The 10,329-nt window shown below is 65.7% G+C and overlaps 1 protein-coding gene across 1 annotated transcript in view; it reads right to left on the reverse strand.

Moving 5' to 3' along the window:
* Positions 1–8,454, reverse strand: part of MUC2 (mucin 2, oligomeric mucus/gel-forming) — a 28,807-nt gene extending 20,353 nt beyond the window's left edge. The window contains exons 1-22 of the mRNA XM_057506751.1: positions 8,359–8,454; positions 7,273–7,543; positions 6,401–6,515; positions 5,934–6,024; positions 5,746–5,855; positions 5,417–5,627; positions 5,074–5,199; positions 4,477–4,594; positions 4,224–4,362; positions 4,029–4,136; positions 3,879–3,948; positions 3,492–3,629; positions 3,235–3,399; positions 2,684–2,778; positions 2,362–2,488; positions 1,947–2,202; positions 1,768–1,820; positions 1,569–1,669; positions 1,061–1,212; positions 703–841; positions 271–381; positions 7–186 (exon numbers count right to left, since the gene is read on the reverse strand). Of these exons, the coding sequence (XP_057362734.1) occupies positions 7–186; positions 271–381; positions 703–841; positions 1,061–1,212; positions 1,569–1,669; positions 1,768–1,820; positions 1,947–2,202; positions 2,362–2,488; positions 2,684–2,778; positions 3,235–3,399; positions 3,492–3,629; positions 3,879–3,948; positions 4,029–4,136; positions 4,224–4,362; positions 4,477–4,594; positions 5,074–5,199; positions 5,417–5,627; positions 5,746–5,855; positions 5,934–6,024; positions 6,401–6,515; positions 7,273–7,543; positions 8,359–8,434 (2,952 nt within the window). The 5' untranslated portion in view covers positions 8,435–8,454. The remainder of the gene's footprint in view (positions 1–6; positions 187–270; positions 382–702; positions 842–1,060; positions 1,213–1,568; positions 1,670–1,767; positions 1,821–1,946; positions 2,203–2,361; positions 2,489–2,683; positions 2,779–3,234; positions 3,400–3,491; positions 3,630–3,878; positions 3,949–4,028; positions 4,137–4,223; positions 4,363–4,476; positions 4,595–5,073; positions 5,200–5,416; positions 5,628–5,745; positions 5,856–5,933; positions 6,025–6,400; positions 6,516–7,272; positions 7,544–8,358) is intronic.
* Positions 8,455–10,329: the final 1,875 nt, after the last annotated feature.

The following is a 10,329-nucleotide window of genomic DNA, read 5'->3' on the forward strand; positions in this document are numbered from 1 at the left end:
GCGCACCTTGTAGGAGGGAGCCAGCTTGATAAAGACGGTGGTCCTCTTGTCCCAGATGACGATGATCCCGATGCTGGCCTCCACCACCAGGTACTGGCCCACCTCCCGCGTGGTGTAGGCCACGTGGTGGCCCACGTCCCGCTGGATCACCACACGGTGCCTGTCCTCCAGCTTCAGCTCCGTCCTCTGCAGCAGGAGAGACACCTCGTCGTGATGCCGCCCAAGGGTCCCCGAGGGGCCACCGTGTCCTCAGGCTCAGGCCGCACTCACCCCTATGAAGATCTTGATGGCCTTGGAGCACGTGACACCCGTGGTGCCGCAGGGGACGTTCTCGGTGATGATGCTGAAGGAGCCCAGAGAGGCATTCTGGCCGCAGTAGTCCTGGGGGCCCACAGGTCGTGAGCCAGGCTGGCCGGGCCCCCAGGGGCTCCCCCGGACCCAGCCCAGCTGGCCTCACCAAGCCTCAGCCCCACGGTGACAGGGGTAACCACCCCCACACCAGCCCCTCATTCCCACTGCCCCCAAGGGAGGGTCACAGAATGGGAGGGCCGGGAAGGGCCAAGCCCGCCCACCTCCTGACCCCTCCCAGGCCCCAGGGCAGCACAGGCCCTGCAGAGCAGGGACCATGAAGCAGAAGTAGCGCCTGGAGCCAGGCACCCCACAGCCTCCCCTGAACGGCCACGTACCGAGCCGCGACCTCACCTGAACGGCCACATAGGAGCAGTGTCCATCGAAGTCGTAGTGCTTCCCATCAAAGGTGATGTAGTGGCCGTTCCCATGGATAGAGCAGGAGCCGTGGCACACGGCCTGCGTGCACACCCAGCGCCCTCTCCGGCAGGTGCTGAGGAGAGGGAAGGGTCGTGGGGGACTGCGGGGGCCCTCCCACCGCCACTCGGAGGCACTGTGACAGCTCCCCCAGCAGCTCTCCAACCACACCTGCCAGCCTTCACCAGCCCTGCACCCAGATCATGGCCCTGTGCCAGGTGGGGGCCATGTGACTGGCAGACCCAGCTGGCCCCATGGGAAGGTGCCTCTGCCCGCAGCCAGCACAGGCCCTTACCAGGTGTTACAGTCCACCTTGATGGTGTGGCCTGGGGAGTACAACTCCTTGTTGTGCACACATGGGCATGCCTCCTCCTTCACGCAGCCGCCCCGGCCATCATCAATCAGCCCCTCGGGACACACGCAGCCACTGATGCACTCCGTGTGGTACTGTGGGGTGGCCAGGGGGCAGGGTTCAGGGATCAGATGCAGGGCCCTGGATGGCCAGGCTGGCCCTGCCCTTGGCTGCCCCCTTTTCTGGCATTGCAGACACCCACTGTGGGCCCTCGCCACACCCGACCCCTGATCTTGCTCCCTGACCTGTCCCTTGAAGCCCCTCTGCTCAGGCTCACCCCGAGCCAGGGGACAGGTGAGAGCCGCTGGGGGCCCTACACGCACTGTGCCCCTGGTGGGCTAGGCGGGGCCACACACACACCCAGGAAAGCCTCAGGGCCCCCCATCAGGTGCCTCACAGCCGTCTGGGAACCTGCCTCCACCCCAAGCCCAAGGCACTCCCCAGCACGCACGTAGCCTGCAGCCAGCGTCTGACAGCTGAGGGGGCGGGGGTTCCGGATGGCCAGCGAGGTCACGTTGTTACAGTCAATGTGGATTTTGGGGGCCGCACAGCCTGTTGGGCAGAGGAGCCACCTTAGCTCAGCTGAAGTTGGGGTGGGGGCTTGGACAGGCAAGGGGGGCCAAGGGCAGGAGGGTGGCATCCACACTCACTCTGACCGATCAGCTTGACCTGCGTGCAGTGCAGCCTCCCGTTCCGGCAGACGCTGAGGGGGAGAGGCGGGAGGTGAACAGGTCCTTTGGGGCCTGGTGGCTCTGGGGCCGGGTGAGGAATGGGCTCCCTCAGGTGAAGCCATCCCTGCCACCCCGCTACCCCCGGCCCCAGCACCCACCATCGCTCCTCTTGTCTCAGCACCACTTCCCCGGCCTCCAGGTAGAGACCGCGGTGGTAGCAAGAACACTTGGCCAGGGTCACACAGCGGCCCTTCTCGTCCTGGAAGGTGTGGTCGGGGCAGCCGCAGCCATCCAGGGGCGCAAAGCCCTTGAGGCAGTGGCTGTTGGCCTCGGAGAGCGACCTGCAAGTCTGCTGGCAGGTGGTCAGGTTGTACAGGAAGATCTGGGAGCTGGGGCAGGAGCCCACGTCCTTGTCTGCAGGGGGTGTTGGCATGAGGGCGGGGCCCGCAGCTCCCGTCACCCCAGCCAGCGGCCAGGGGCCCAGCGTCAGGTTCCTGCCCCCCATGGAGCCCGGCGCACACACTCACCCCACCCCGCCCTGCACCCTGTGGACCCCTGCGCGGGCGCACTCACTGCAGACGCGCTCCCGCCAGCCCCACAGCAGCACGCCCTTGGCGGCACAGGCGCGCGCATAGGAGGACAGGGCGGCGCACATGCAGTCCTCATTGTTGTGGCAGTTGCAGGTGTCGTACTTGCACCTCTGGAGGCAAACCAGGGCAGGCAAGGGGAGTGCACACGTGAGCAAGTGCTCGGGGATACACGTGTGCACCCACACTCATGCCTGTGTGCTTACACGCACACGCTCAGTAGCTTCCAGCAGAGCCTGGCAGGCAGCGACCGGTCAGAGGGGACGTGGGCTGGGCAGGTGGGCAGGGGGTGTGCGGGTCCCACCCACCTTGTAATACTCCGCTGGGTCCACTGCCGAATGGCACCTGCTGAAGGGGGTCTCCGTCTTCCTCAGCAGGGAGCACCAATGCTCGGCGTAGTTGGCTGGGAGGGGTCAGGAGCTCAGCAGGGGCAGCCCCCTTCAGCAGGCACCCTGAGCCCCGCTGCCCACGCTGGGGCAGGTGCTGACCCTCCCTCCTCATCAGCTGACACAGGACAGGGCCCCCCTTGCAAGGTGCGGCCACCCACCGCCTCCCCGCCCTCGGTCTCCCCAGACAGGCGGGTGGCATGGCGGATGGGAAGGTGTGCTGTCATGGTGCCGGGCCATCCCCTGCAAGAGGGCCGCTGCCCAGTGATTAGCAGTCCCTGCCCCTCTGCCATATCTCCTGGCAGGCTGCCATTGTGGGTCACCATACACCGGCCGCGTGGCAGAAAGCAGCCGGCAGACGCACTGGCCCTGAGCCAGGAGGGCCATCTCGCCTCTGTCCCCATACACACACCCCATCCCACCAGGAACCCCACAGGCCCGGCAGGGCCGCACTCCCAGTGGCTGAGCCTCACCACTCTCAATGTTGAGGGAGCAGGGGTCATCCAGCCAGTCCAGCTTGTCATGGCAGCTCGACTGGGCCTTCCAGGTGTTGGCGAAGCTGGCCCCCGTGGCCTCCACCAGCCCACTGGCTGTCTTGAAGTCATCACCTTCCAGCCCATTGAAGTTCCCGCACAGGCCTGAAGGGCCAGGACAGGGTTGGGAAGGGGCTGGAGGGCAGGGGGTCCCGGCGTGGGGCCTCTGTGTGGGGGAGACAGAAAGGGCCACTCACCCTGCACACGTCCCTGGGCAGCCTGGTCCAGTGTCACAAAGAGCTGCATGACAGGCACCACCTGAACCTGCAGCCTGAGGCCGAAGGTGGTGTTCACGACAAGGTGGTATGAGGATGGACGGAAGATCGAGAAGCTGGCTGCAAGGCAGGGCAGGGGGTCCAGGCGGGGGGTGAGGGTGAGGGGCTGGCAGGGGGTTGGCCAGGCAGGGGGTGAGGGTGAGGGGCAGGCAGGGGGGGGGGGTCAGGTGGGGGGTGAGGCCCAGGCGGGCAGCAAGAACCAGCTGGCCTTGTCCCGAGGCATCACCTCCAACAGCAGGACCGCCAGCTGAGGGCGCCACCCCCACTGTAACCACCCCCACAAGCTGGCCCTCGCGGAGCCGGACTCACCTGTCACGTGGGGCAAGTTCACCTGCAGCTCGTTCAGCAGCACTCTGCCATCCGACTTGAAGGCCACCACCTGCAGGACAGGGGGCACAGAGGGGCTGAGAAGGGCCTCAGGGCCCCAGAGGTGATGGGGCAGGGGGGAGGGGCACCCACGTTCTTCTTCTTGTCAGCCAGCAGCACCACCGACTTCAGGCAGGTCTGCTTGTCTGTGGGGCCGCAGGGGGTCAGCTCTCCCAGGAGGGCGAAGGCGTCCTGCTCGCCCTGTGGGAGCAGGAGGGGCATTGCAGCGGCTGGGGCGCTGGGGTGTGGCGGCCCAGCCCCACCCCGCACCCCTGCGTGCCGGCCCACCTTGCTCAGCACGTAGTAGCAGTCCCCGTGGAAGGTGTACTTTTTCCCATCGAAGGTGGTGATGTGGGAGCCGCCCTCCAGGGTGCAGGTCCCGGGACACGGCAGGTCTTTGCACACCCAGCGGCCAGCATTGCAGACACTGCCAGGCAATGAGCACAGGGTCAGGTTCGGCCGCCACCCCCAGCCCCGGCCTCCAACCCAACCCCAGGACCCCCAGCCTGGCCCAGCCTCCACCCCAGACTCCCAGACCCACCACTGCTCGCAGTCATTGGTGACCTGCTGGCCGGGCGCATACAGGTGCCCGTGCAGTTTGCAGTGGCAGTTGTCCACAGGGATGCAGCCGCTGCCTGCTATGTCGTCGTACACGGTGCCTGGCACAGTGCAGGGAGCACGTCACACTTGGCTGACCTCGGAAAGTGCTAGAATCCCCACAGTGGGGCTGCCAGCCTGACCCCCCACCTGCAGGCACCCTGGTCTTTGGGTGACACCTGCGATCCCCATACACAGTCCAGTCAGGCCTCCAGGCCACCTTATGCCCCAAGAGCTCAGTCCCTCCTGGGGGCCTCCAGGCTCTAGGGCAGGGCAGAAGGGGGTCTGTCCAGGGGTGGATGACCAGGAAGACGTCCCCCCAAGACTGAAGCCACCATTGTGTGTATGGCGGACCAGGGTCTTCAGTGTGTGTCCCTTCAACCTGGTCCTTGCCCCAGATGCCTGGGGTGGGGAAGGCACCCTGCCCTCTTCCTATGCCAATGATTCCCCACCAGCCGGGCACGGCTGCCTCTCAGTGCAGCTGAGAACCCGAGGCACTTGTCCCACAACGCATGGGCCTGCTGGCATCCGCCACACACACCTTCCGGGCAGAAGCAGCCATCCATGTAGTGCTCCTCACACAGGCTGCTGACCTCCAGGTGTGAGCAGGTGTCCATGCAGGGCGAGCCACTCTCCAGGTAAACCATGTTCCCAGGGCAGCTCTTGGCTAGAAGAGCAAAGGCCGGCCTCTGAGCCACACATGGGCCAAGGGCTGGGGTGGAGGGCTGCACCGTGGCGCACCGGGAAGGCTCTGGCCCCAGCCCCAAGGCTGAGGCAGTCTCCAGAGCCAGCACAGACGTGGCTCCCTGTGCAGCCTGCCCTGGACCAGCAAAGGCCTCCTGCCCATGGCCCGTACCCCCATGGGCCCAGGGCGAAGCACTTACAGCAGAGCGTGGAGGTCCTCCAGTTCCCCGGGCGCCCGCCAGCATGGGAGCACTGGCGGGAGAACTCGGCAACGGTGCTGCAGACACAGGTGGAGCCCGGGGCACACTGGCACTGGTCCTGCACACAGGCCTGCACGTACAGCTCCAGGGGCACCAGGCCCAGGCAGCCCTCAAAGGCCTTGACAGTCAGCAGCCTCTCGCACTCAGCACGCTGCGGCAGACACGGATGGTGGGTGGGGGCTACTCTCCCTCCTCCTTCCACGGGGCCCAGAGGGTCAGCCAGCAGGCATAGGGCTGTTGGGGGCGGGGGTCCCCAGCCTGTGACTCACGTGCTCTGTGCAGGACGTGGGGGCTGGCACCTCCTCGGGGTCACTGCAAACCACCTCTGGCTTGTTGATCTTCTGCATGTTCCCAAACTCCAGGACACTGAAGAGCACGCCTGGAGGGCAAAGCCTGTCAGTGGGGGGCCCCAGGGCCTGCGCACCCCCACCCACCTGGACCCCGAAGAGGCCCTCACCATCGGAGAGGAACTCGGAGTAGGTCTGCAGGCCGTTGTAGTCCCCACAGAGGCCACACGTGTGGTTCTGGAACTTACTGTCCAGTTCCAGCTGTTGGGAAAAGTGGGGGCTGGTCAGTGGACCACGTGGGGCAGGACAACAGTGCGGAGGCGGCCCTGGCGAACCCCACAGCCAGGTGGCCTCAGCACCTTGTCTGCGTGGGCGTCAGCATCCAGGAGGGCTGCAGTCAGCCAGGGCACGTCCTGGCTTTGGGGATCACTGAGACCAGGACGGTCAGCCCACCAGCCAGGCCCTGAAGGTCCCCTTCCTAGGTGGGCTGCAAGACCCCACCTCTGCCACTAACCTACTCCCACCAACGCCAGACAGACGCCACCCCGGACCCTGCCTTGGCAGGTCAAACCACTGGCCCTCCATGCCCCACGGAAGCGTCCCCAGCCCCCAGGGCCCATGACGTGGGCCCACCCACCATGAGAGAGTCCTCGCGGTTCCACATGAGGGCGAGTCCCGCACGCGAGTAGACCTTGGTGTAAGCGTCGTTCCGCTCAATGAGCAGCCCAGGGCTGTAGTGCGGGGTGCTGACCCTGGCGGGGGGGCACCGGGTGGGGGTCGCAAGTGAGCCCACATGGCCACCTGCTTCCCGCTGCCCAGAGGGGATGGCAGCCTGTGGCCTGGGCTCCCTCAGCCAGCCCTGCCCAGGCTGCTCCTGCCCTGGGGCTGCCCCATGGGGGACGTGAGCAGTGCCAGACAGCCCATCCCCTGGGCTCCTTCAGGCGCAGCCCTACCACCTGCCCATCGCCCTCCCCACACTCTACCCTGGGCCCCAGAGGGCCCTGGGAGGACGGAGAGGCTCTGTGCCTCATGGGCCCAGCACCCACACCCACTGGGGACCACGGCCTGGGGGCTCGGAAACAAAACCCCTGGAGCAGGGTGGGGGCAGATCCTGCAGGTGGCCCAGCAGGAATGTACTCAGAGCTCACATTGTTCCCAAGACAATAGGGACAATAGCCAGGCAGGGGGCTGGCCTCCCGCAGGCCCCTCCCACTAGCTTCTGTAACTCTAGCCTGGGCAGCCCGTGCGGGACCTTCTCACAGGGCCCCTGCCGCCACCAGCCCCTACAGGGCCACGGGAGTCCCTCAGGATAAATAACACCCCTCACCCCAGCCCCTCAGCCACGGGGCTCCCAGTGGGTGCTTGTCAGTGGATGAATCTATGACCTGAATTCAAACCCGGACACACTCCTCAGCTGTGCGCTGGGAAGGCTGGAGTGGGGGGCTCCTGCCCACTTGAGGGGCCGTCGGGGCCGGGGATGGGGGCACGGACACCGCCAGCACCACTCACATGGCCCCATTCACCACGGCCAGCTGGCGGGTAAGGTAGACGGTGTCGTCCTTGACGGTCAGCAAGATGTACTCGAGCTGGGGGGGGCCCCCGCCCCGGCCCGCAGTCCGCTTCAAGTGCACCGCAAACTCCTTGTAGGAGTCCCGGCAGTCAGAGGCGAAGTTGTAGTCGCACAGGCCGGGGAAGCGGAAGACGTCGCCGTCGAAGGTCTTGTAGTGGAAGTCGCCCCAGGTGCTGCACACGTTGTGACCGTGGTTCCGGCTTCTGCCCTCTGCCGGACAGGTAGACGGGTGGGAGGGTGAGCGGCCGACGCCCCCCGCTGCCCCCAGGACTCCCCAGAGGCGGTCTTGCAGGAGGGCTTTGCGGGCCCTGCCCTCCCTGCCCAGGGGTCTGGCCCTCCAAATGGGCATCACCGGCTGCCATGCCCAGGCACCCCAGCCTGGTACAGGGCATGGCCACTTGACAATTGGGAGCAGGGGCTTTTGGCGCACTGGGCCCCCGCCTGGGCCACGGCCATTTCCATCCATTCAGCACTCCACCCAGCCTCCCCCACTCCAACCACCCTTCATACAGCAGGACTGGGCTGGGCCCCTCAGAGGGTGCCCACATCGTGTCTCTGACTGAGGCCAGGGCCCCCCAGTGGCCTTGCCGTCCAGCACTGATGGGACAGAGATGCCCCCACCCTATGTGCACAGTCTTCTCTGGCTGGAGCCACCCCTTCAGTAGGTGGCCAGATGTCCTGCTCTGCAGAAGGTGCCATCTTGGCTGTGACCCTCTGAGGGTCCCTGACTGGACTGGAGGCCTCCCTAGCCCAGCCCCTGCCTCCCCCACATCCAAGGACAAAGTCCCAGCTCGGTGTCCCCACTGGCTGCCTCCCACTGGACACAGTCTGGCGGGGTGATCACCTTTGAAGGGATGGAGGGGACCCGAGACCACCTTCCTTCCTTCCTTCCACCAGGGGTGGACGTCAGCAGGGGTGGGGGCTGCAAGGTGCCCGACCCAGGCCAGCCACCCAAGGAGCACCATGCTCTCTGGGCTGCCCCAGGCTGCCTGCCCCCCGGAACATGCTGCCTGCCACCCCCTCACCTTTCTGGAGCTCCACACTCCTGGCTGAGGTCAGGGCCAGGCAGAGGGCCACCAGGTGGGCCAGCAGCGGCCCCATGGTGGCTCAGAAGGGCGGTGTGGGAGACGGACCTGGGGCAGGGGTCCAGGCCTTATATGGGCCGTCAGAGGGCAGGGAAGGTGGGGGAGTGGCAAGGGGTGGGTGGGGCATTTGCCAGATTATCAAGAAAACAGCTGTGGGGCTCTCTGGGCCACTGCAGGCATGTTGATTCAGGTTATCTGAGGGTTATCTTTTATTGCCCCCCGGGTGAAGTAGCCCTCAGGATGAGGTGGTAGGTGGTACAGCCCACACACGCCCAGGCAGCCAGCCAGGCCAGGCCTGGATGGGAGGTCCTGCCGGAAGCACACCCCCCACGGCCGCCACCCATCCATTCGTGCAGCACCCCAGAGGAGGGCAGGTGGATGAGGGGCCTCCCAGCGGGGGCTACTGAGCAGGCCCACTGCCCTCATTTGCTCCTCTGCCACTCGGAGGCCCAGTCCCCACGGCCAGTGCTGGACGCTCAGGCCTGGGCTCCGACCTCCCCAACCTGGCCCCAAGCTCTGGGGACAGGCAGAGGGGGCCCCTGCCATCCATGCAGCCCCCAGGCAGGGAAGGTGTGGGCTGCTGTGGGGTCCCCGGGGCCACTCTGTCTTGGCCGGTCACTCACTGAGCTATGTTGGGGCCCACCCTCTAATCCCTCCTTTTCCCAGGCTGAGCCAGTCTCTGGAATTAAATGTAATTGGAAGCCCAGCCAGGGGACACTACAGAATCACGTCCTCTGGGGCACAGGGGCCCTGGCTGAAGGCCAGGAGTGGCATCCCTGAGGGAATGGGACAGGGGTCCCGGACACGGTCCCTGGCAGGCATCAGGGCTGCCGCTGTTGAGGAGGTGGCCCCACCCAGCATAGACCCTGCCTGGAGCCTCCCGAACAGCTTGGTGCTTCCTCTCCTGGGCACCGTCCTGGGGGTAGAGGAGCAGCCTCCCAGCTCTCCTGGGCCCCATCTTTCACTTGTGGGAGAGGGTCCTGCCCCAAAGAGCCATGGCCCCTGACAGACCTCAGGCTTCCCGGAGCCGAGCCCAGCACTTGTCTGGAAATGCCCTGTGGAATCATGGCATGGCATGTGAACTTACCAGCCCCAAACCTTGGGAAACCACTGGGCCGGCCAGCCCTCACCCCCAGGGGGCACAGGCAGGCACCCACCATGCAGCTGCTGGGTAAACTGAAGCCACGGACCCCTCCTCCATAAGTATTCTTCCTCCTGAAGACAGATGTGCACCCTGAATTTGGCTTCTGACTTTGGCAAGAGTGTGGACGGCAAGCTCAGATCATGGGGGACTGCAAATCCTAATCTAATGGTCCCCAAGTTTCAGGGGCAAATGGGGAGGGATTCACCTCAACGTTACTAAGACTCTAGACAGGAAAACATGAGTGCATGGGGGCGTAGGGCTCAGGATACCCTGCTTCCCTGACCCAGGCGCCCCTCACAAGCTGTGACCAGAAGCAAGTGCCGGCTAGAGTCACAGCCTTGGACTGGCACCTCCCAGGAGCCCTCCTCTACAGACAGGACCTCCGTGCCACAGCACCCAGGACTGAGAGCTGCCCACACTGCCCCTCGGGGCAAAGACATCAAGAGACATGTCCCCCCAGTGTCAGAGAGGGTCCAGGAGCCCAGGGCTCTGGGCCTGCCTCTCCTAGGGGACCTGAGATGAAGCCCCCTGTCCTTTCCCACTGTGCCATCAGCCCCAGGCCCAGGGACCCTCCTCCCTACAGGGACCCTGGAACCTGAGCATGTAGGGGACGTGGCGTGTGTAGCCCAGCCAAGAAGAGCGGAATCAGGAAACCAGAGCTGGCTGGGCTGGCAGGCCCATTGTGCCACTTCCCTGTGGGGGCCTGCCAGGCTGGCATGGGGCCCTGGGGAAACCCAAGGACGGGCCCCCTCCACGGCCCCGAGGGG

The sequence above is a fragment of the Manis pentadactyla genome, chromosome 9, assembly GCF_030020395.1.
Source record: "Manis pentadactyla isolate mManPen7 chromosome 9, mManPen7.hap1, whole genome shotgun sequence".
In the NCBI taxonomy this organism is placed as follows: Eukaryota; Metazoa; Chordata; class Mammalia; order Pholidota; family Manidae; genus Manis; species Manis pentadactyla.